Source organism: Melopsittacus undulatus, chromosome 4 (genome assembly GCF_012275295.1).
Source record: "Melopsittacus undulatus isolate bMelUnd1 chromosome 4, bMelUnd1.mat.Z, whole genome shotgun sequence".
Classification (NCBI taxonomy): Eukaryota; Metazoa; Chordata; class Aves; order Psittaciformes; family Psittaculidae; genus Melopsittacus; species Melopsittacus undulatus.
Genome location: NC_047530.1, coordinates 15643345 through 15669429, shown reverse-complemented (window position 1 = coordinate 15669429; position 26085 = coordinate 15643345). Strand labels below are relative to the sequence as shown.

The window sequence follows — 26085 nt, the reverse complement described above, 5'->3', positions numbered from 1 at the left end:
GCGACACTCCCCTTGGCGCACGGGCCGCCCAGACAGTGCCTCGGGCCGGTGGCAGCTGGTGCCGGACGGTCAGTGCCGAGCTCGCAGTACCACCTGGCGGAGCCTGCCGCCACACGAGAACGGCTTCGGCACCGCGGGGACAGGGGAGCGGCACCACACCAACCGCTGCCAGCCCGAAGCCCACTACCGTTACCCTAGAACCACTTCCGCCCCTTCAAACCCTACCCTAGGGAAACGTCACTTCCGCGTACACGTTGCCACCTTCTACCGGTGTTTCCGGTGTGAAAAGCTGCCTGCGCTGCTGGACCTCCGCGGAGGGGCGGGGCTAGAGGGGAGAAGGCGTGGCCTCAGCTTTAGGGGCGGGGCTGTATGCGGACTGGCCAATGAGAGAGAGATGGGGCGTGTCTGGGGCGTGTCTTGGCCGTGGCATGTGGCGCGGCGCGGGGTGCAGGCTGCTGCCGATCTCCTGGGGCCGCCCAAGCGCTGGGCGTGCGGCCGCTGCCTCTGCCGGGGTAAGCGCCACTTCCGTCCCGCTGGCCCAGGCCGTGGTTTGCGCCGGGCTGAGCCGCGTCGGGACGGAGTGTGTGCTGTCGGGCGGTGGTTTGTCCTGGGCCTGAGGGACACAGGCAGGGGAGCGCAGCGCCGGGTGAGCCGCGGGGGCGGGGCTCGGAGGTAGGGGTTTCGCGGAGCGAGTGTCGGTTTGAAGTGCTGCGGGTCGTGACCGTGTCCTGGGAGGGGAGCAGGGGCTCGGCAGTCTCTTCCATGAATTCGCCACGGAAGTTGCTAATAAAGTTGCAACTCCCCTCGCCATAGCAGTCGTGGCAGTGGTGGTTTGCGCTCACCCGCTGCTCGCCTGCAGTGCGATGTGTGTGTGCTCGTAGGTGATCGTGTTCTTGGGGAGGTGGGAGTGGAGGAAACTCGGTTTCGTTGTGGGGAGGAAAGCTGATTGACTCAGCGAGTAATTCTTTGCCTGAAATGTTGCATTTTTAGGCCCTATGGGCCACCTCAGAAATACGGTGCCTGGTAGCAGATCACCCTAATGCATGGCATCACAGATGTGTGCACGTAACTTGTGTCTGAATAAATAATGCGGAATGTGTACCGTTGAGATCACCTTTGTAAATAGAATGTAAATGGAAAGAGTGAAATCTTTCCCATCGTACCAGTAGGTCTCGCTATACCCTGAGCGATGTTAGCAAAGTGTCAGCTAGAATCTGGTAATTGGTAGGAAGAGTAAATACTGTCCTTTGCTCAGGCTCTTGAATACGGCAGACTGTAGGGATAGTCTGTCACAGTGGATCTTGTTCTGGTGGATTCCTCAAATCCCTTAACTTTCCCTTCTGCTGTCTCCCAAACTTTGTCTTCTAGGATTGGCAAAGAAAAATCCTGCCAAGTAAGGTGCCTTGATGTCCTGCACATTAGCTGACTGAATCTATGCCAGACTTGGTCATGCAACAGCACTTCTGTTTCCTGATAAAGTGAGTCAAATGACTGCTTAGTGGAGGAGCAAACCCATAGAAATATTAATTCTCTGCACACTGAGCCAAGTTGCAGCCTTGCTGAGTGAGGTAAACTTGCTGATAGTGAGCAGTTCGTGCCCTTTAGACCTCACAGGGTTTGTGGTTGATCAGTATCTTTGAAAAGTAGGCTGTAAGATGCATATTGATGCAGTGTCTGTCTCAAAAGTGTATGAATTTCTGTGTTAATCTTACTTATCTACTGTAATTATCCACTACAATACATGTTAATGCAGGCCATTGCATGATAATGGCTAATTTAGAAGGAATCTGTAAATTTTTATTAACTTTTACGTCTGTAGTAGATTAATGCTCTTACTGTGCATATTTACTGCTTTGGTTCTAGTTTATATGTATATAAACATAATGTATGTATACATGCCTGTATTGTTTTAGTAAGTTTCTGGGATAAATTCAAGATTACATGCTTCTTAACACACTGGTGCAGATGTCTTTGTTTTTTGTTTTAATGGCAAATTCCCTGCTGGATTTATAAACCCATCTGCCAGAAAACAGTCTTTGTATCTGGTTATTTTCTCTTGAAATTCTAATTGGCACATCCATGCAACTCTGCAGCCTCTGCCTTCTAAGGGAAGTCTCCTGGCATACACTTCTCCAAGGCAATGGGAATAATGTGCAAGCAAAATTTCAAGCTTTAGTGGTGAAAAACATTAGTTCTGAAGACCTGGTAATGTATTTGAAATGTCTGCCTGCACACCCTGGATTAATGTACCTGCTTTTAAACGTGGTAGCTTTTTCAGTGACTAAATTTTCAAGGGAAAATGTTGCAGAGACATTAAGGAATGGGGATGTTTATTTAAAGCAGTGCATGCTCGAAATGTCCAAAACTTTGCTTGAAGAAACCATGAAGAATTGATTTGTTTGGGTAGAGTTTTTTGCCTTTTTTTGTTTTGTTGGTTTTGATTTATTTTTAAGACATGGATTAAACTACATGAAGCTTTTAGTATACAGTTCCGCTGATGTCTCCCCATGCTCTAATATACAATGTTAACTAAGCACATATCATCATCCATGCTTGAACACAGTTTTATAATCTGAAAGTGCCTTCAAGCGGGCCAAGCATAATTGCAGTGAGAAACTACAAGGTACCTAGATGTCGGAGGAATGAACTTTTTGCTCCACTTTCACCCACAAACCAGGTGTATTGCAATGGCTTCTTCATCCCGGCTGACATGCATGTTCTGATTGATGCTGTGCTTATGGCTCAGAGCAGTGGTGCACATGGGTGCGTGTCATGCACATGCGTTTCCTTGCAGCCCTCATCTCCATACGGAGATCTGTACATTGCCTGCATGTGTGTGCTGAACAGCTCAGGTTCATCTGCTTTGACCTGGTTCTGTTCTCATTTATGGACCCCACATACGGGAGTGTTCAGGCACTGTTAATGTCAGTTTTATGTTTAGATTATCCTTGTGTTTTAATTGTTGCTTTGCGTTTTATACAAACTTCTAATAGCAAGAGCAGTTATGCACTGGGAAAGACAGAGGGGAAAGCTTCTGTCAATTCACTGGCATTTGCAGGTAGATCCTCAGCTGCTGTGCAGTGGCTACCGTTCTCATCATGTCTGCCATTCCTGTCAGTGTTCAAGGCCAGGTTCAATGGGTCTTTGATCATCCTGGTCTAGTGAAAGGTGTCTCTGCCAGTAGCAGGGGGGTTGGAAACAGATGATCTTTAAGGTCCCTTCCAGCCCAGATAATTCTGTGGTTTTATGGTATGTGTTTCCTGTGGTGATGTTCACCTGTGGGGCTTGGGCTATAGTTGTCATTCTGTTGTACTTTGGAGCTGGGTTATGATATGATAGACTCGCAGGTCATGAAACTCGTGGTCTGTGTGGTCGGTGTTGTCGTCACCTTTGTTCCTCGGGAGCCATCTGGTGACAACTATGAACAATTGCACCTTTGGCCTTCTGGGAGAGCCGGCTGGTAACAGATACCTTCCATTCAATATCCTCATTCTCCTCCAGGATAATTACAGTAGTATTTGAGAAGCTTAAAAATTTTGAATATTCTTTGAACTCTTGAAACCAGCCTGGTTCTTTGCTAGGAACCAGCATGTTGCTGAATATGGTTCAGATCCTGCTCAGGTTTAAATAGATGCCTGTGGCTACTCCAACCCTCATGAAAAGCACAGCAACTTGCAGGAGCAGGACTCAAGACTCCACTGACAGGCACTGTGGTTACTCAAACTCCAGTGGCAAGGAATTTGGCTACTTCAACCCCTGCGGCACGTGCTGTGGCTACTCAAACCCTGATGACAAGCACTGCAGCCTCTTCAGTCTTCACAACAAGCACTGTAGCTACCCATACTCTGATAACCAGTACTGTGGCTACTCAAACTCCAGTAACAGGCATGCAGGTACTTTTATCCCCATAACAAATACTACAGCCACTCAAACTCCAGCAACAACTGTGGTAGCTATTCAAACTTTGGCAACAGGCACTGCAGCCACTTTAATTCCTGTGATGAGTGCTGTTCCAGTCTCTGGTGGCCAGTTTTCTAGATGGAGTGGAAAAGCTGATTTTGCTCCAACTCCTATGCAGAGGAATTCAAATCCCTTTGTACAAGAAGTGAAAAACTTATGGTCATTGTTAAAGGGGCCCTACCTTCAGCTAGGTGGAGGAAAAGGACAGCCAGGCTTAGTGGACTGTGTGGCTCAGATGGCCTGGCACATCAGTCCCATGGGAGTATAAAGCTCTAGTAGACACCAGTGCACAGTGTACCCCGATGCCATCAAGAGGAAAACCCTGTTTGTATTTCTGGGGTAACGGGATCACAACAGCTGACGGTACTGAAATCAGCCAGACTGGGAAGGAGTGGCAAAAGCATCCGACTGTGGCTGGTCCAGAGGCTTCATGGGTCATTTGCATAGACTGTCTCAGGAGAGATTACTTGAAGGACTCAACAGGGTACCGATGGGCTTTTGGTATTACTGCCTTGGAAACTGAGCAACTCTCCACCTTGCCTGGTCTCTCAGAGGATCCTTCTGTTGTGGAGTTGCTGAAGCTCGAAGAGGAACAAGTGCCAATTGCGACCACAACAGTGCACTGGCAGCAGTATCACACCAGCCGAGACTCCCTGATTCCCATCCATAAGCTTATCCGTAGACTGGAGAGTCAAGGAGTGATCAGCAGGACCCGCTCACCCTTTGATAGCCCCATATGGCCAGTACGGAAGTCTAAAGGAGAGTGGAGACTAACTGCAGACTACTGTGGCCTGAATGAAGTCACACCACCATTGAGTGTTGCTGTACCGGACATGCTAGAACTTCAGTATGAACTGGAGTCAGAGGCAGCCAAGTGGTATGCCATGACTGATATTTCCAATGCATTTTTCTCATTTCCTTTGGCAGCAGAGTGTAGGACACAGTTTGCTTTTACTTGGACGAGCATCCAGTTCACTTGGAACTGACTGCCCCAGGGGTGGAAACAGCCCTACCATCTTCCATGGACTGATCCAGACTGCACTGGAACAGGGGCAAGCTCCAGAACATCTGCAATACATTGATGACATTATTGTGTGGGGTGATACAGGGGAAGAAGTCTTTGAGAAAGGGAGGAAAATTATCCAAATCCTGCTGAAAGCCAGTTTTGCTGTAAAACTGAGTAAGGTCAAGGGACCTGCACAGGAGGTTCAATTTTTGAGAATAAAATGGCAAGATTGATGTTGCTAGATCCCCACAGATGTGATCAACAAGATAACAGCAATGTCTCCACCAACTAATAAGAAAGCTTGTATTTCTTTCTCAAGTATTGTGGGGTTCTGGAGAATGCACATCCCAAATTACAGACCTGGAATAAGAATGATTTTAAATGAGGCCCTGAGCAACAACAAGCCTTTGAGCAAATTAAATGTGAGATAGTTCATGCAGTAGCCCTCGGACCAGTCCGGTCCGGGCCAGATGTAAAAAATATACTGTACACTGCAGCTGGGGAGAATGGTCCTACCTGGAGCCTCTGGCAGAAACCTCCAGGGGAGACTTGAGATCAACCCTTTGGGTTTTGGAGTTGGGGATACATCGGCTCTGAGGCCAGCTGTACCCCAGCTGAGAAAGAGATACTGGCAGCCTGTGAAGGGGTTTGAGCTGCTTCGGAAGTGATTGGCACTGAAGCACAGCTCCTCCTGTGTGTGGTACTTGGTTGCTGGCTGTGTTTAAACCACCACACTGTTCAGGAAGGCAGTGGGATTGTTTTCCCTGTGTTCCAGCTAACTTGGTGCCAGGATGGAGAACTGCTTAAGCAGTAGTTCAGCAAAACACTTGGGTGGATATGTCAGACAGGGAATGTGCACTGGTGTTAGATTTGTTTTAAATATATTTATCAAAAAAAGGAGGGGGGGGAAGTAGAAAAAAGGGATTTGATGACATTTGCATTGAATTTTGCTTGCTTGTTTGTGTTGGATTTGTATTTGTTTGGCTTGAGGAGACTTTGCAGCACTAACTAAATTTGGTTTAAATCCACTTAAGTTAAACCCAATACAACTTGTGTGTGGACAGCAGGATTTAATTTCAATAGCATGGAACATGTTATTTTGCTGAGTTTTCTTCTCCATCTTTCTTTGTTTCACTTGTCTGTATTAAAAAGGATAAACCTTTCCACTCTTCCATCTCTTTGAAAAAATACTTTGACTGTATCAGGGAAGTGTCTCTCTGGTTGCATACAACAATATTTAATTAATTATTATTTTTTTTTATGCTTTCAGCTCTTGTCCTACCATACCCAGGCTTTTACTGGCTTTTGCTTCCCCTAAAGGTGCAGTAAGTCCTGGCAGTGAGAAAAACGTTACAAGGGTTTGCCTGGTAAGTTTCTACACTCAAAATTATGATTATTCTTTTGCTCCCTCTGGCCAGATTTGAAGCTGCTGTAAAACAAGTCCATTGGTAAAGTGAAATTTTGTGGAAGTTGGCAGAAACTGAGCAGATGGGTGAGGGCAAAATTCATCCCTAGTTGTGAATGCTCCATCCCTGGTGGTGTTCAAGGTGAGGTTGGACAGAGCCTTGGGTAACATGGTTTTGTGTGAGGTGTCCCTGCCCTTGGCAGGGGGGTTGGAACTTGATGATCTTAAGGTCCTTTCCAACCCTAACTATTCTATGATTCTATAAAGGTAGAAGTGTTATCAATGCAAACTGGTTGAATGGAAATACTTGGGATCCATTTAAGGTCAGGCAAACCATTAATTGGAGAGAAGGCTAGTTCATGTGTTTGTGCTATGGCTTCCCTTCCTCACTTCTCCATGTACATAATCCTCTGAATCTTAACTATTGGTCATTTTTGGTTTGTATGTGATATATGTTATAGGAACACTCCTCTTGCCCCTGTCCTTCATTAAATGAAAATCCCACAGCAGGTGTTTCTTGATATTCCTGAGATGCTTTTCATGACACACTTACTAAATATATGCTTTCATATTAAAAGTAGGCTGTCTTGTAGCTCATGCACTAAGCTGGATTTCAAGAGACTCGGTTTTCATTTGCAGCTCTGACCCGTTCCTTCTATAGCCGTACACAAATGGCTCAGTCTTCTCGCACTTCTTTTTCCACCCTACGAGATAAGGGAGGGTTGGTCTATCTTACCTATGCTCTGCTCTTTTGAACCAATGCCATGTTGTGCTATGGACTAACCTGTGTTACAAAGGTTGTCCTGGTGTATTTGTGTCAGCAGAGCTCCTTTACATCATCATCCTTTTGATGAAACTTCATCTCATTAGTGGGTCATTTTGCTAGCAGTGGCATCTGGAAAAAAAAGAAAAGCTATTTCTTTTTGGTTTTGCTGTAAGGTAAGCAAGAGATTGGATTATTAATGAGGTTAAGGATGGAAGTATCCGGTGGGTGAGAAATGCCCAGTGATAAATTGAAATATTCTATGTCCAAGCAAAGAGCGTTTACTCCCTAGTTCTTTACTTGCAGTAAATGGGTGTTAGTCTATTTGGTAACTTAATAATTTAAGTATTGCTATAATTTTTTTTGGCCTTTCTCATCTGTGCTGATCAATTTTCTTTTCCTGCTGAGACCAGTTTTGTTTTAAGTCGTCATTTCTTCCCATTTCTAAAACTCTTCCTGTCGTAGCTGATTTGAAAAGATGATGCTGTCACTAGGATTTCACAGCTATTTATATGAAGCTTCGGTGTGAATTTCTGACATGCTGACTTGATGAGGCTTACAAAAAGGAGCAAAGTGGCTCTCCCTCCTCTAAAAGAAAATATTCTATACCCTGGTTTCATATATTTTTAAAGTATTTTGGAAAATGTCTCATTTATGAGCATGATGGAAGGTGCTGGGACAACTGTAGGCATGACTAGCTGGTCTGAAGTTTGAGTGTGAAAACTCGAGACCATCTTTGAAATGAGCAAACACACTCCCTCCTCAAGCTATTTTTTTATTTAATTATTATTATTAGTGCTTTTTATTAGTGAATCCTAATTATCTAGAGCTTTACAAAATGCACAAATCCTGTTTAATCTTTCCAGTTTCTTTTCATATGTGAGTTTTTTTTCTGGGATAATCATAATAACTTCCTTAGTTTGTGATACAGATGATGTTATGTATGTACAGTATTTGCTTAGGCTGGTGTAGAACTGCAAAGCCTGTTGTATCTTGGATGCTTTCCATACCTGGAAATGACCTTGTTTGCAAGAGCAGCAGCTCCTGCATTGTCTCAAAATGGTACTGCTATGCAGAGCTCCTTTAGGACCAAGAAGTGTTAAGTGCTGAAGCCTACCTCCCACCTGATGGTGGAGCATATGCCTTTGAAGGCCACATGGAAGCTTCTGTTCTTGAATTTGATCTTGAGCAGAAGTTGCAACTTCTGTTCTGGGAAACTTATGAAGAAAAGCTGAGAGAGCTGAGACTGCTCAGCCCTGGCTCGTGGGGATCTTTTCAATGTACAGAAATACCTGAAGGGAGAGTGTTCTTTTCAGTGGTACCTAGTGGCAGTGACATCATCCCTGTGAACTGGGACACTGAACCTGGAACAGAGCCTCTTCTGTTGGAGAACCCTTCTCTTCTCCATGGTGGTTCACCTGAATATTATTTGCAGTCTGTCTTCTAAAATCTTCATGGTTACTGGCATTAGGATAATAATGTATGTACTTTCTGCTAATGAAAAGGTGTCTAATACACTGTTATCAGGCTTAGAGCCGTGTTTTCAGGCTGTCTCATGACTTTGATAAATACATAAAAGTTCTGTAGCCAATAGCAGGTTGTGCAAATGTTCTGTTGATGCTAACTAAAGCTTACTTATAGCTTTAGATGCAGGCTAACCATGCAACTCAGTCACAGCTTCTGGTCTCAGAGAAGTAATGTCACAGTGTCCTGATTGCTGTTGATTCTTTCATAATGTGGAGCATGCAAAGTCTTCTCTCCGTTAAAAGCAACTGCACCTCTTTTTTAGTACTATTTCAAGTTTTGTAAGACTTAATCATTGCTAGATGAAGATTTGCACTGTTGGCTCTGGCTAATGATAGATTTTTGAGTGAAAGGCCAAAGTACCTCTTCTAAAGAGGCACTTCAGAGTTTGTAAAAAGGAAAAAAAAAGTGAACTTTGGAATTACAAAGGAGAGGTGGAAGAGCTGAGGGTCGTTGCCAACATCCAGTGGAAATGTTCTTCCTTTTTCTTGTTTATGTTTGCAAGTTGGTGGCTTCATACTGCTGAACCCTGATGCCCACTGGTTTTTAGTGAAGAAGGTGAAAATCCAGTATCACTCACAAAATTCCTTCATACTGCCTTGCCAGGGCACCTTTGTGCCTAACTATGCTTTAAGGCTGGGGAAACTGACTTTCTGTATTTTTTGGCCTTTTAGAAGTGAGCATTGGTATTAGATTTACCAAAAAAACCCTTGGGAATCTGCTTTTCCACCTTCTTACTGAGATGGACACAGGCTTTCACAAATGATTCCTCTCCCTCAGGTCCACTAAGCTGACCCAAAATAGAGAGGGAACCTGAACAGGAGACTGATACCCCTCTGACCCATGTAGTCACTTAAAACATAGTACTTTTTGCTGATCTACTTTGGAAACTTTTGTGTTTCTGGATGACTTTAAGAAGCAAATACATTTCCTAGTCATTGATAGTTGTCATGCCAGAGCATGCAGTGATCTTTAAGGTCCCTTCTAACCTGAACCATTCTATGATTCTTTTAGCAGTGAAGAGTCATTGCACTGGGACCATGCTTTGGCTGTTTCAAGACTGTCTGAACTTTTTTCTGTTTCTGAACAATCCACGGTATTGCCTGTTGATTTTGTAACATAGATCACCATCACTGTTATGCATAACCCTGCTGAAAACCATGCACAGGCTTAAATTCCTGAGCAGACTTGCAGAACGTTGTGTTCTAGATGAAGGTGTGTCCTGTTTCTTAATGCCCAAAATCAGTATTACAGCTTCATGAACTTATAGAGGAGCATAAGAATTTCTGACAAATATCTAGAGTGAAAGATAGGGTTGCAACTGTTAACTCCAGTGGAATTTAATTTGACCTGTATTGCCAGGAAAATGCTGACTGAAGTAAAACTCTGTAGGGCAGGAGGTGGGCAGGAGAGCAGACTTTAACGCATTGGCAGCTTTATTTGCTTCTAAAGTAACACTTAGTTGATTGTACCATCAGGCTGAAGTCACTGCTTGTTTAAAAGTCTTTGTTAGGTCTGGACTTTGCATTTTTGAATTTATAATACCTCGGACACAATTTATTCCTGTGCATGTACACTGTGCTGGTTCTAGCTTGTAATGCCATCTCAGCAAGCATTAAGCACCCATGCTGCAGAGTACCTGCTTCTGCAGGCACTTAGAGAAACCAAAATCATGAGCTTTCCTTTTACCCTTCTTGATCTCCTTTGTTCTTTATTAGCTCAGTGATACCAGAGCTCATGGGGTGGTTCCTTTTGAGGGCCTTGTTGAAAGGTGTTTTATTTGAAATGTGTATTATGAAATGCCCCATGTATGATCTCCTGTTCCCACGAGACAACAGCATGTCTGAAAACTTGCTAGCTGCTTTGGGTGTGGATCAGCCCAAGGAAGGTTGCACTTGAGTCATAGTGCAGATTTTTATTGTTTGGTATCTTTGTTGCCAGATTTATTGTCCAGTTACAGCTTTATGCAGTTAACATAGTTGACAGTTAATTTTTCTGTATCTTAATACTGGATTGTTTCAGATACTCCAACACAAGCCACATTTTCATAAATGAAATAGCTGTCTCATCATTTTTCACAGGAAAAAGTGTCTTGCTGAGTAATACTTCTCACTATCTGAACTGTATCACATGGCACTAATATGGCTGAGAAAGGTTGATGGGTGAGTAGTGCTGGTTTGGGGGTTTTAGGCTTTAACAGACTTTTTTCTCAGAGGCAAAATGTGATGGCAGTGGAGTGTCAGTGGTGCCAGTGTGGGTTGTCCTTGTTAGTGGGATAACAAATGCTTAAACTGTCTTGCCTTCTGTCCTGAGAGAGGAACACAAGTGGAGACCTGAGGCACAGAAAGGTGGAGATGGCCAAAGCTGGTAATAGTCAAAACAAAACTAACCAAAGAAAGAAACCAAACTCACCCCCAAAACCCACTGTGGTTAAATGTGTAAAGATTGTGAATCCATAGCATTGCATTACTTCCACAGGAAGCTGGAATGAGGGAAGGAGGCTGACCTCAGGTTGTATCACTCAGTATGGGCTTTAACCACTAAAACCTCCTTCCTGTCTGGGTTTCTGGTAGGGAAAGGAAGATTGAGCAAGTTGCTGAAGATCTTGAACCTGAAGGATACAGCACTTTAATATCTGTGTGAATGAGGTTTACTGTTCAGACTGCAGTTAACTCAGTTCTTGCATGGAAATAGGTTTTCATTCCTTTTGTTGGAGAGTGGTAGTGTTAACCTTGCAGAGATGCTGTTCCTTGTGAGCTTTGCACAGCCTTGGCCCTGTGGAGCATAACATACCCTTGTCAGCATGGAGCCTGAAGTACTTCATACTTGTGAAATTTTCAAGTGTTGACCAAGTCCAAGTATGATCACAGAGTTTCTCAGCAAAACTTGGCATTCCACCTCTTTGAAAGAGACTTTAAGTTTTTTTTTTCTGTTTATGCAGTGCATCTTGAAAGTCCTGATTTACCACATTTGACCATTTATGAGCAGAAGAATAGGTTTTCTTATAGAGTAATATGTGGCAGCTGGAGAAATGTTTTAGCAGCTGCAGACTTCTTTTAAAAAGCACCATTTTACACCAGTCTTCCAGAGAATGCAGCAGCTTTCGCAGAGGCTGTCTGCTCAATGACGTTGGATTATTCCTTGCTCTCTGCCTTAATAACTCTCATCGAAGTTGGTCAAATGTGAATCTGGGGGGTGTGTTGGGTATGCTGAGCAAGGATGCTGCCTCTGTTCTTTTTATGTCTTTGTTTGCAACTGTTGCTCATCACCTAAAGCTTGTAGATGCTGCTGTAGTCATTGCACCTTTCCTGTGGGGTGAGAGTCATGCAGATTGAATGGTGATTCAGCCATAGATGGGGACTCCAATACAAACTGAAGGAGGTGGTTCATGTTTAAGAGAGGAGGAGATATATAATTTTATGGCTGCTTAACTAAGATGGTTTTGCTTACTGGTCTGTTATTCTTAACACATTCCAGTGTGATGCAATTTGTGTGGACTCTCTGGCTTTGTAGGATTTTTTAAATCTTTTTTTGTGGACAGGTATTAGGAGAAACATCAGAAAAGGCAGCAGCAGACCAAACCAATGCCCATCCAATAGCCTGTTCAGTGAGAGTGTGCCTGCTATTGTGGATGGATGTGCCAGCAGTTCTGTAATACATGGCTGGCTGTCCAGTGTTACGCTCTGAAGAAGTTGTGTTGTAGAAGGAATATAAGATATTTTCTTCCACACCTGAGCTGGCAATGTTTCTTTGAATCACATTTCAGAGTATGTTTAACTTGTGTCCTACTGTTGCAGCAGATAAGCCTTGAATGCTCTGCTGGCCTCATGTCAGCCCCAGATGTTTATCAGATTCAGCTTTTTGGTCATCATCCAAGCTTGGCGGATGTATCCATAAGACTCGGTGATTTCTAGGCACATTTTCCTTCAAAATTCCATCTGCAAGTGTAGAACTGTGCAGGTCCCACCACAGTCATCTTTCCAGGGGAGCATTTTGTTAGTACTGAGAATGGTGGGGACATGGAGACCCTGTATTAGGACAGCAAATGGACCGTTGACCATTGTATCCTGCGTTTTCTAAGAAAGTTGAAATGCTTCATGTTCTGCATGCGTGTTGGGAGGTGAAAGGACCTGTGTCCAGACGAAGGACTTAATAATGCATTTTCTGTAATCCTAGCACTTCTCTGCTTCACAATTTCTGTTCAGCTCATTCTTAGTTGTTGATAGCATATGACAGTTTGTAGAAACAGCTTTGTAACTTGTCATTAGCTTTTTTTCAGGAGCCAAAGGAACTTAATGGCTCTAAAGCTGCTCTTCAGAGAATGATGTAACTTCATCTGATCATGCACAGCTGACAGTGGGTCAGCCACATGTGCCTTGGTGCTGCCCCTTCTATCTCCAGACCTATCCATGTGTGCAACTTCAGCCTTGGAGATAAGCTTGGGAAACCAAATGCTTCTCAAGATTGCAGTGCAGATTCCCTGTCTCCTGCATTCTAGCCTCGATTCATGAAATGATATGCTTGTCTTCCCTTGGGAAAGTCTGGTTTAATACTGTTTTTCAAAAGAGTGAAATACAGCACTTGTTTTGAGGGCTGACAACAGATGAAGTATTTAGCAGCAATTACAAGTTGAAACCAGGCTTTATGTCTTCTCAAGTTGATGGAAGCATCATTGTCTGCAAAAGACATTCCACTCTTGTTTTCCCTGCTTTGTTGTTAAACTCGGAATAGAAGTTTTCTTTGCAGCTGTTTGGCCTGATTTCATGCCTAGTTCATGCACACTTGTAAGTATGAGTTTTGGGGCAGTGTCTGCTAGCTCTTTGATGACAGCTCAAAGGAGTATGTCATCAAATAATGGCATGACTTTCTTTGTTCACTTTGTACCTGTGATCTCTTTCCGTGCTTTTCTTGTCTAGTTCTACATCTCTCCTTTCACCTTGCTGTAGTCACTTTCATGCAGCTGCTTAACCAGGAGCAGCTGAGGCTGGCTGGGTGAGCATGGAAGCAAGGGAATTATATTTGAAAGGCTTCACTTTGCTCTTGCAACATCACCTCAGTCAATGCTGTTTGAAATAATACAACCCTCCCAAATTCCTTGGCTGGAGCACAGGGAGATCAGCAAGAAGGAAGAATGCTTCTGAAAAAAAGAAGTCCCCTCTGGATATGTATGTACATTGCAAAGTCATCAGTCATTCAGTTATTGACTCAAAGTTATTCTAGCTTTCCATGCTTGTTCCCTGATGAGTTATAGCCACAGATGGTAAAAGTAAGCTTTGAATTTTTCAGAGTGTAGTCTTTTCCCAGATTTTAGTTGTTGCTGCCTTCTGTGGTTTGGTTTGACTTTTAATTTCCTTGGGAATGCTCTACAGGTGGAGAAGATAGTGCTCAAAGAATGAATCTTGTCCAGGTTTACCAAAATTACTTCTGATGGGAACAGTAGCTTTCATCTCATCCTTTTTGTTGTCTCTGACAGCCACAGGATGGTTTATTCTAGGGCGAAACATAGTCTGGAGAAGAAGCTGTAGCTGATTTTCTGGGATGTAGGTGTGTGGAGTGGGTGCTCAGGGGGCTCTCTGCGTACAGATGGAGTCTGTAGGACTGGCTAGAAGTGTGATGGGAAGACAGAAATAAAGCTTATTGCTTGTAATTATAAAAGACAGTTGTTAAGTTGGGAAAAGTGATCTACAGGTAATCATGACTCTTGTTCTGGATGTATGGAACTGTGCTGAAGTGGAAGAAGCCAGAAAAAAAACAACCCGCTAGCTGAAGGTTCTGGTATTTAATCCAATATCCCAAGCATTACCTGGACTGCATTAGGGTATGACTGTGTCTGGTTATCCCCTTGCTGGACTTGGAAATGAGCTGTTTGCTTATCTGTTGTACTTACAGTCTGTGTATTGTGTTTGTCATATGCTCACTCTGCAATTTGTAAAGGGATTTTTATAATTGGCTGAAGAATGTTTAAAATTATTTTAAACTTATAAGTTTTTACTGAGCACCCGGGGGGAGGAATTATCAGGTGGCTCCTGAGGAGACTATGTTTAGTGAAAGAGAAAGGAGAGACAAACCTTTTGTGCCTGAGCTTGGTGTGTCCACCTTAACCATTGCTGGTGTAACTCAGAAAGGCTGCCAGGTGCTTTGGAAGAGGTGAGAGGCATTTACTGGTGTTTTGCTTTCCTATGGAGCTGGTGTAGTCAAGTGGGACTGAAGTCAGATATTATGGGAAGGACTTGTGGTATCCTAATGTGGTTGAGGAGACAAAGTATCTCTGTGCACCAGGGGACAGACAGCATAGATATAATGCTGCTGTATCTGCATTTCCAAAATGCAATGGAAGGTGTTTATTCTCTGTCAGGGTTAGTATGTGTAATGACAGAGGTATTAGTAAAGTTAGGGGGAAAAAATTGCAACAATGAGAGTGTTCTGTGTTTATTTATTGCGGTCTTCTTTAAAACAGTAAATGCATATGTTCTTGCACAGCAAATTCCTTCTCAGGGTCACTTCTTAAGGCTATAAAGTATTGCATCTTGTAAGCCTTTTACCTTGAAAAGGGACAGCAAACATAACCTGGACTCTTTAAAACGTAAAACTTACCCTTAATGATGTAGGGTTTTTTTTTTTCCTGTGGGTCTAATGATGTTTTTTTTTTCTTTTTTTCTGTTTGCTGAATCTCTGCCTGTGACCTGAGAACTTTACAAGAATTGCACTTATTTCTGCATAAAGTGTGGGAGTGCAGGTTGACAAGTTGTGCTCTGTCTTGGTAGGGTACCTGTAGTGTCCATGAAAGAACCCAAATAACTTGCTTTAAGTTGAAAGATTTGTATTTAAAGCAAACTTTTGCTCTCTGACATGAATAAGGATCTGTCTGCTCTAAGAAAATCCCTTGTGGGCAGAGCTTCACATCTCCCCTTGCTTTCCCCCCCACTCACAGTCTTGTAAACAGGAGTTTTTTTATGCTAACAGTGACAGCAAGAGTGTGCTGAAGGCTAAGGCAAACTTGTGGAAGTGCCTTGTAATTCAGAACAGTGGGAAAAGTGTTGAAGTTGTCTTGGCTGAATAATACAAATTCATATTACCAGCATGATGCTGAAAACATGGGGTTGATTTCCTAAGTAGCTGATTCTTGTGTACTGTGCTGCGGAGGCTGCGGTTATGTATTGCACAGGTTATCTCCTCTCTTGTTCTAGTTCTTTCAAGTCACTCTGAGGTGCATTTGGAAGAGCAAGTGATGAGAGGGAATGAGCAAAGTCAGCCTGAGCTGTGTGTACACAGCGTGAAGTGGGAGAGAACTCCCAGCAAAGCTTGTGCTGGCTGGACACCAGGCACAGTCTGGTATGCAGGACTAGATGGGGCTGGTGAGCTGCCTTTCACTTACAAGACTTATGTTGTCAGATCAGACTTAGAAATGTTTTCAGCTGCAAGGTGGAATGATGCAGAACTGAACTTTTGGCTGCAGTGAGAAAGCTGCTCACACAAATGAGCATGATGCTGTGGACTTTTATTCCAGGGAGAAAGCCACAGAGGACTGCATAAGCTAAGGTCAGTGGTGCAGGTACCCAGCTACTTTACAGTCTCATCCTTTCAGGCTCCCCTGCTCTCCAGGGAAGGAGATGTAGAAATATTCCATCTATTTTTGACAGCCAAAGTAACTCCTTTTACTAGACTAAATAAAAGGGCAGGCAGGAGGCTTTAAGTTCCTTTAGGAATTTGTAGGGCAAATAGGGATGCTGAATTTGAGGCACTGCATTTTAGTGTAAAGTTTTGCCCCCATCTTTGACAACTTGGTAGTCTAAGATAGAACTGCATGTTGTGTGCTCTGCAAAGCTTGGGGTTGCTGTTCATGTTTCACCCTTTTTCAGGCAGGGTGGTTTTGAAGCTAAAACTCTGTTACCCTGTTTGGGTCTTTAGGATGTAGAGTAAGGAGGAAAATTTAAAAAGTTTCGTGATATGTAGCATCCAAATGTTGTAATATGGGAGTCAAAACTAATCATAGAATCATAGAATCAACCAGGTTGGAAAAGACCTTTACAATCATCAAGTCCAACCCTTAACCCAGCACTGCCACGGCCACTGCTAACCCACAGCACTGAGGGCCTTGTCTACACAGTGTGTGAACACTTCCAGGGACGGTGACTCCAGCACTGCCCTGGGCAGACTGTTCCAATGTCTGAGCACACTTTGAGGAGGAATTGCTCCCCATCCCCCTCTAAACCTTCTAAAAACAAAAAACAAAAAAAAAACCCTTTTCTCCATCTTCTACTGTCTTCTGAGTTTTCTTAGCTGCATGTCTTTTGTGATCATAGTACTTTTTGACACTGGCATAATAAGCATTATCTTGGGCTTTCTTGGAAATAAAAAAGGCTCTTACTCAGATTCTTAAATTCACAGTCATGACTGGGACTGGAGTTGAGAGCTCAGGGTGAAACTTCTTGCATGGATGGCTAGATCAGGGTCTTATGCATGTTACTGATGACTGTTGGAGGTTTTTCACTATGTTATTTATATCATTCACACATGCTGTTCATTCTGTGTTGTGAACGGCCTTTGCATCTTCAACTGCAGTCATCACATACATCTCTGAGATGTCATGTGGAGTTGAATCTCAGCAATCTTCTCTTTGAAGGCTATGACATTTCTCCTCAGAACTGCAGGATGAAGACCAAAGCTTGCTACAGTGATGAGGAGGAAGGTTTGCCTTAAAACTACTTAAGGAAGAGACTTACAATTGGTCTTGTTCAGGCTGAACTGTTTGCAAGCTCATACACAGTTTTGTAAGTCTTAGAGACAAGAGGGTAAAATCAGGTAGAAGCTGATGATGTGCTCTGAAGTCAATGGAAGCTGCTTCAGCGACTTGAAGGGTGAGGTCCTATCCACCGGGACAGTGTTTCATGTGTGCATTAGTAATGAAGAAAAGGCATTGCCTATTCATTGTTTTATGTGGGGAAGGCTTACTGTGGGTGTGAATCTTCCTCAGCAACAGATTGTGTGTGTGTGATGTTTCGGAAGACCTGAAATGCTGGCTTTTGCTTGTTTTCAGTCAAAGTTTCTTTTAGGTTTTTTTTTTGTTTGTTTGGTTGGGGTTTTTTTGTTTTTGGTTTTTTTTTTTTTTTCAATGAGCAGGAATCGGCTGAGATTGATACCTGATTTTAACTGACTTTGTGTAAGGGTAGAGCCAGGACTATAGTTCCCATACTAACAGTGTGCTTTAGCTGGTGCAAACCCTTCTGCTGAGCCTGGGAACAACATGGGTCCCAGAGTGAGTCAAGAAGCATCATCTCTGTGCTGCCCTACACCTGTGGGGTTTGAGTTTGGCCATTTATACATGGCTTTTGACTTGAACTGTTCTCTGCTGGGGCCTGAGGGAAGAAGAGCAAAGTAGCCTTTTTTAAGAAAGGGTCTGTCTGAATTCGGGAATGGTTTTCTCTTCCTGCTTCTGTGTCCTTGCTTGTATGTTGTATGTAATGATACTTGCCTGCATTTTGTACATTTTTTCCCCATTCCTGCTGATAGGAGTGTGTTTAATATAATGCTTGGTTGATATAAATGCATTTGTTTTCTTCTTTTTAATAGGAATACTGCAGTGGATCTGAAAGTGAAATAAGAAAGAGTTGCTCCTGGGAAAAGAAGCCTGTCTGCAAGGCCAACCCTGAAGATGTGGACTGCCATTGTATTCTTCCTGCTGATCTCTTTCTGTATATGTGAACACAGGTTTTCTGTCCTGAAAGGAAGAGGAGTCCATGTAGTGCGAATAAACATGCTTACAACTGAAAAGGAGTGCAGGCAGGCTTGTCAAAGCCTGGGTGCTTCAGGTGAGGGTCTCGTCCCTTAGCTGAAATTTCAGCTGCGTTTTCTGTTCCTTAAAGGTCTCCTCTGCTCCCCTGACAACTGTCATTCTTAATTTCAGTTGTTTATAGGCATTTATAGTTATGGCTTCTCTGTGCAGTCCAGTGGTGCTAAGTAACTGATTAAACTGAATACAGAACAACCATTTCCCAGGGCCGTTCTAGCTTCTGTAAGAAACAGCATGCATGTGTTCTTGGTTTGCACTGGCAGCTTGCAAACAGTGTTAGGTCACTTGACTTGAAAATGATTATTCCTTGCTGCCAGATGTTTGCAAGTGAGCAGTGCTCTTGTAGACAGCTGCACTGGGATGAGTAATCTGTGCTCACTGGTATTTATGTGTGGTTTTTCTGCCTCAGAAGAAACCAGTTGTATCCTGCAATGAAGGGTTAAACAAGTTTTGGAGAATGAGACCCTTCTGCTTTCTGCCTCTGGTGTCTTTAAAAAGCATTAAAATTCTAAATGAGTCTTTCAGAGTTGTCCTTATGAAGGACCTGATCTCATTTAGCCACATGTGAAAGCGTGTGACACCTACAAACAACTGGTGATTCTGTAGTGAAGATGAGACCTTGATTCGGGTGGATGAATGTCTGACAATCAGACTGATAGGAATATCATAAAGATGCCCTTTTCTAAAGCCCAGTGGTTTCAAACCTTTATTTGAAATATGAGACTTCCCTTCATGGTGGAAAGAAAGCACCTTTGTAAACTGTTCTGTCTAGATGGTAAAAGATGAGTGGGTTTGTCTCCCAGGCACCAGAGGTGTGAAAACTCAAACTTACGCTTTTTAAGGTGGTAAACCGTAGAAAGATGACACATTCACACTGACTCTGCTGACACTTAGGGTATGTAGCACTGCATGTTTGTCTGTTCCACCTGGCAATCTCTAAACACTGCACATGTAATTTTAACTTCCTGATATTTTGATAAGGGTAGAAAAGGTGCTATCAGCTGCCTCGTCCTAGGGATGTGAGGAATTTAGTCCATGGTCAGGGCTGGGAGATGTTCTGAGTGCGTGCTTCATCCTGTGACTGGCTTCAATCGCTGTTTTTTTTTTATGTCCTTCACCTTGTTCTCTCCTGCTCTGTTTTGTACAGAGCAAGTCCAGCTGAGTGTTGGCTTTATTAGGCAGAAGGGGTGGACCCTCTGGAATTAGGTGACCCTTTTCATCCTCATGATGGATGCACAACTAAACCCAGAAACATAAAACTTTCCAGGTTTTATGTTCTGTATTAAACCCACTGAAGCAGTTTAATTGCTAGTTGTTACTTGATGGCCCATCTGCTGCACTACCTGGTGTCAAGGGAATTGGAAAAGATGCAGGCTCTTGGTATCAATGTATTAGCCATGTGCATAGAAAGAAGGACCTGAAGGTCCTTTTTAAGAAAAAAAATAACAAAACAAACAAAAAGAAATCCAAAACAACAAACAACTTTAGGTTTTAAGATCAGCATTGACTGCTCTTGTCCTCCATTCCCACCTTCCCCAAAGTATATTTATTTTTGTGCTTTCTTTCATTACAAATGTGAGGCCTGAGGCTTAGGTGTCAGAATAGTTATACCTATGTAACTGTAAGTAAAGGAGCAGTGGTTGTTATTTTTTAGGTAGTGTAGTGTTAACTTACAGGCCAAGGTTGCATAGGGGAGCGTCTCATAGCTACGTTGTTTGGAGAAGTGGAAAAATAACATTCCTGGCTGGTTAGGCTCTATTCTGTAGATGTTATGACAGCAAGGGTACAAATTACATCACTAATTTGGAGTAGTGCAGCTGTCACAAGAAGAACTTTTGCCAGTATATTCACATCTCAGATGTGCCCTGCAGAAAAGGGAATGGTTGCTGGTCTAGCTATTCCAGCATTGCCTTCAAATATCCACACCATCAGCCAGGATACATAGTTAGCAAATTAACATATCACAAAACAGAACCCTAACCATTCTATGATTGTATCAATATCATGAGACAGTTTGACCTTCCAATTGCATGCTAATAAAAGCAGCAAATCTCTCTAGCACTGACAACATAGGTGGTAGATTTAACCTCTGTTTGTTGTCTGTTGCAATGGGTTCAAGCCTCCAGATACTGCTAGGGCAAGTATCTTAGCAAAGATCTGTCAATCCTGAATTCCCAGATGCTTCATGAACGTGGTGAACTTGTGTTAGAAGTTAAGACCATGCTCTTTCATTTGCATCCTCAGCCATATTCAGAGCTCTCCCAAGTTTCCTCTATGGCAGCCAGTCCAGAGCTGAAGGGGAAAATCCTGGCCATCTGAGCAATTTGGCCCTGAGAACATACTTTTGGGCTATCCTGCATACTCTGGGAAAAATAAAGGCAAAATAAGACATGGCTGCAATATTCCTGCTCACTAATTCCACAGTACAGCTGTTTACCCCATTTCTGCTTGCCTATGTGTATCTGAAATTTCTTTCCAGTAGCAGCAGGCTTAAGCATGAAGTAAACCAGATTTAGGGAAAACCTTGGCATCTGTCTACATAGTTTCCTTTCAGAATAGTTCTGAAGAACATTTGTTGTCCTTCCACGTTTTTTGCTCTTAATTTATTTTTTTCCTTCTGTCTACTAATTAGAAGTAAGCAAAAAGGAGCCACTGGGTGATATGTCTTGCAGTGGACATATCAGCTGGAGCTTCAGTTTGGAGTTGTATCAGAGAGAGTATTAATCAGTACAGCTCAATAGAGGTCTCTGGTTCTCCTAAGGAGCAACAGGGAAGTCATGAGCAGCTGGATACCATCATGAAGGTAGCAGAAACCAGGGTGTTTTAATGATGCTGACTACATTTGTCTCTTGATCTTTCTGAACTGCGTGACTTAGATAAGTAGCCAGTGCAAGAGATGCTGGTGGCTTTTTGTTTTCCCCTTCCCAAGAAATGGGAACTGGCATGATTTACAGTAGTAGATGGCCTGCATTTCCTATGTAGGTTAATGCTAGCATATAGATGGGTCCAAACTGTAGAGCACTGTCTTTGTCATTGTCTGGGTGAGTGAATTGCTGTTGTTAGTCTTGATACCAGAAGACAAGCAGGTAGGTAGGCTGCAGTGGCTGTATTGATTGAACTAGTTTTCCAGTTGTTTTCACTAAGCTTGGGTTAAGATCCCTTAAGGCCTGACCTTCCAGCTATTGTGGTTGGGGTTTAGTTTTGTTTTTTTAATTCTTTAATTACAGACCTGAAGCAGTGCATTCAGTATACAGTGTGTAGTGACCCAACTGGTTAGATTCTTGAACTGGCAGTGTTCAAGGCCAGGTTGGACAGAGCCTTGGGTAACCTGATCTAGTGGGAGGTGTCCCTGCCCATGGCAGAGGGGTTGGAACTTATGGTCCTTTCCAACCCAAACCATTCTGTTATTATATGACTTTATTTTCTCTGCTGTTTTCAGGTAACCATCACTGTAATTGGTCTGTGCCCTACCAAAATTATTGCATCCTCTTGCAGTGTTACCAGCTGAGTGTGTGCCAGAATGCAGGAGAACATGACATCAAAGATCTGCTTGGAGGTAATGCCATGCTTCAGGCTCCTGCTAAATCCAGGATCCTTGTCCTTTTGCTTTAAATGCCTGTGTTTACACATTGACTGGTTTTTAGCAGAGAGAAATGGGTTGTGAGATGCTTGCAGGATGATTCTGTAGGTGAACTTAGCCCACTGGAAAAACTGTTTCATTAGCCTTGTGAGGACTCTGGCACTTACATGTACATGGTCTGTCTATGAGTAACTTGTGTAACTGTTGCTGAGTAACAGTTTGTCACCATCCTGAGCACATCATTCATTCAAGCCGTTTGCACTCCACACACTCTCCTTTGGAAAATGAAGGCATAACAGATGTATTTATATTTTTTAACAGAAAGGAAAAATGTCTTAGCATTGCTTTTCCTGAGATTGCCAGGATTTTGTGCCAGAGGCAGCAGGATGCTTCTATAACAGGAGCAGCCTTAGTAGTAATTCCTCATGGTGACTTTACAGTGCCAGGGTCTTCAATTTTAATTCAGTGACACAATAACAAAATGGAGCTTGTTGGAAACTGGGGAATCAATTTGCTACAGTATGTTTCAAGAGGTTGCTGTACATAAGTTTTTTGTTGGGTTTTTTTGGTTTTGTTGTTGGTTTTGAGGTGGGTTTTTTTGTTGTTGTTTGTTTTGGTTTTTTTAGAAAAGTTTGTCCATGGTTCTTTTGGGTTGGCAAAGCTTTCTGTGCAGTATCACTACAGAACTTTGATAGGCAAAGGTCTTTGATGGGATTTATGTCGCTGTAAATCTAGGTCACTAATTGTGAAGGAGAGTCTTCTGAAGTATGAAGGTGTAAGTGGAAATTGCCACTCAGTTTTGAGAGGTGCAAATTATGAATCTAAGCATGAAGACTTTGTTGATGCTGTGTAACTTTGAAAGTGCGACAGCTTCTTCTCAGGAGCTGGCATTTGTAATGCTACTCCTGTTGATAACATGCTTCTACATTGCAACTCTGCACTTCCTTACTCCCCTTTTGTGGAAGTAATTCCTTGGTTGGGCAAATGCCAGAGGTCTGTGGCAAAAACAAGCAACAAGCAACATCTTCCCCTTTGCCCCGCCAGTAAAAATTGCTGACTTGAGCACTGATTTATTCCAGTTGTACTACATGTGCTGCAGAATGTGTTCTGGTTTGCATGTTGGGGTTTGAAGTCAGATTTGATCTCGAGAGTTTTAGTCTTATGATACTCATTGTTTTTGTCTTTTTGAAGGAATCTTGTTTCACCACCAAAGCTATCCACAGAAAAAGAGGAGGATGGTGAATGCACAAGTTGACCAAAACAATGTGGAAAACCTGTCCTTACCTGTTCAGACTCACAAGATTCATCTGAGGGATTTGCTTGGGGCTGACAGTGGAAATGTAACAACAAATGCAACAGAAACAATTGCAAGCAATACTACCACTGCTGCCACAGCCCTAACAACAAATGCAAGAGAAACAATTGCAAGCAATGCTGCCACCACCATAGCAACCACCACCACTGTCACAGACATAACAAAAAATGTTATAAATGCAACTGTCCTCACTGCAGCTTATGAAACAACTGCTGAAACCTCAAATGCCCATGGAGTTTCTGGTCATCTTTCTACAACCATGTCATCCATTCCCTCTTTTCCCACATCTGGTAACATCTCTGCTTCCACTTCCAGCCATGTCACCAAGCGTGTGACCACCACTGAAAAATCAGGAAATAGTAGCTCTGTCTCAGGATTGTCCCCCACTTCTGCTCTTCTCACTGTCACTTCAGGTACTCCAGTGAGTCAGACAGAGCAGTTTAATCCAGCCATCACCACCACCAGCACTCCCCGCTCTAGTAGCCCCACCACTACTGGAGCAGGCCTGAAGACACTGACCACAACACTGGCCACCCCCATCCCACCAGCTGTAGGAACATCTACCACTACTTCCACTCATGCCATGGAAGTTGCCCCCTTGGAGAATTCTCACTCTGTGAATCCACTGCCTGTTACGTTGCCAAATCTAGATTCAGAAGCACATATAGCCACAACATCTTTGAGTAAATCAACTTCTCATATGGGCTCTACAAGAAGTGCCACAGTTTTAACTACTGCCTATATAGCAGAAACTGTGACTGGGCATGGAATAGAGTCAACAGCTCACATTTTTTCAACAGCCATGGTTCCAGCAGATGCACCCAAAGCAACAGTTTCAGGCCTTGCAGAAACTCAGGACATAGACAATGAGTATCTTCTCATTGCAGCCGAGCCCCTGACTCAGTACTTGGTAGATAAAAGCTTGCTTCTTGCAGTGCTTTTAGTTGGTATGGTGTTTTTCATAACTGTTATAGTTCTTTTCCTTATGCAGGCCTATGAGAGCTACAAGAAGAAGGATTACACACAAGTGGATTATCTGATCAATGGAATGTATGTGGACTCCCAGATGTGAAAGGGTGGGGATAAAACAGTGGGCAGAGAGATGGAAAGGAGACTGAAGGCCTGCCTGACTTATTTTTCTTTCCTGTTTGCCTGTAACACAAACTGAAAGTGCTTCCAAATTTACTTGTGCAATTGAGGAGAAATGCCATGTACTATATTAAGAAAAAGGTTATTTTTTATTCAACTGTGCCACAGGTTGCTGTAAAAATAAATTTAAAAAGAAGTATTAATTTTTAAAACTTCCATAATGCACAATAGCTTTGGCTGTTATTTCTCATTGCAAACCAAACCTCACAAGGGGTAAAAGCCATCATCCTTGAAACATGCTATGGCACTTTCTCAACTTTTTACAGTGCAAGTTGCTTGTGTTTCATTTGTTTCACTTGGGCTCCTCTGAAAACAGAGCAACACTTTGTGAAGTGCTCTGAAATCTCGAGAAGTGGGGAGTATTGCTGCAACAGGTAACTTCTAATCCAAGGTATGTCATGTTTCAGTATGCCTCTTGCTTGTAAAGAAGTCTGTTTACAAGACATTGTGAACTTTGTTTACTCCTAACCCAAGGTACCTGTCTCTTAACCATGGAGCAGATTATTGTGCCTCTGCACTTAAATGATCTTATTTTTGTATTCACTTAATAAATGGGGCCCTGGAAGGGCATATCTTATTGCATTTCTGTTTTCATTCCTGTCACTGACAGTTCAGAAGCAGGCAAGTGACTCTGGGGGCAAATTAGCTCTACTTCGATATTTCAAGTATGGGAGTTTTGGAGGCCTCACTGGGTGTATGGACATGTCACAGAAGATGATGATCATCTTCCAGGGTACTGCTTCTGTAATACCAGAGCAGCATGTCTCCTGGTTATGCAGGCCCATTTACTGCTTATTATGTTTCATACATAGAGCATCAGGCTCTGTTTAGGTTTTTGTTCTGCATTCAGGACCAGCTCCTAGTTGCTAGTAATTTGGAAACCTTATTGCACATGGTGTTGCAGCTCACCTGCTAAAATCTGCAGCTGAGAGTGTGAGTAGAAACTCTTAAGCTTCAGGAAGTATTCTTCAGTGATTAATGCATCTTATTTGAATGACACATACATACCAATAACAAAATGCTGTATCAATGGAATGTATGTGGACTCTGAGTTTACCAGATTGATATCTTGCCTCTCACTTTGAATTACTTGACTCTTCTTTAATTCTGCTTGTACGTTATCTTGAGGCCAATAATAAGCAAACATCAGAATTTGAGCTGTTGGATTTTGGTTTGGTTATTTATCCAAATTCTTTGGCTGTTTAGAATTTGGAGGGAGTCATTACCCTGGAAGAGGTTACTTTGTATTGTATAAGAAACTTCTTACTCATCATCAAGCTCAAAGTGCTATGAAAACAGCTGCAAATAGTACAAGCAGCAGCAGAGGCAAGGGGTTGCTCGAAAGAAATGGGCAGAAGGTAATCTTACAACGTAAGTACCTTTAAGTTCAAACATTGAGGACAAAATCTGAGCAAGTATTGAGTTGAGGAAATGAAAGAAATAGCTTTGGAAGTGAGGTGACTTGGTTGTCAACATGTCCTGGTTTCATCTGGGATAGTTTATTTTCTTCCTAGCAGCTGGTACAATGCTGTGTTTTTGATAGCCCCTGTTTGGTGCTCAGCATGTGCCTGGAAGGGTTGAGATAACAACAGA

General features: G+C 42.9%; 1 protein-coding gene across 5 annotated transcripts; it reads left to right on the top strand.

Moving 5' to 3' along the window:
- The first annotated feature begins 424 nt into the window (after positions 1-424).
- LOC101878753 (uncharacterized protein C11orf24) lies at positions 425-25074 on the top strand. 5 transcript variants are annotated; one of them, XM_031051985.2, is made up of 6 exons: positions 425-512; positions 1369-1478; positions 6237-6333; positions 18229-18467; positions 21888-22004; positions 23220-25074. In XM_031051985.2, the coding sequence occupies exons 4-6, from the start codon at positions 18311-18313 to the stop codon at positions 24413-24415; spliced, it is 1470 nt and encodes a 489-aa protein (XP_030907845.2). In that variant the 5' UTR covers positions 425-512; positions 1369-1478; positions 6237-6333; positions 18229-18310; the 3' UTR covers positions 24416-25074. The 5 variants fall into 5 exon arrangements, with proteins under 5 accessions (XP_030907845.2, XP_030907843.2, XP_033918456.1 ...); XM_031051983.2 differs by having other exon boundaries at positions 436-646; XM_034062565.1 differs by having other exon boundaries at positions 436-646; positions 1369-1568.
- The last annotated feature ends 1011 nt before the right edge of the window (positions 25075-26085 follow it).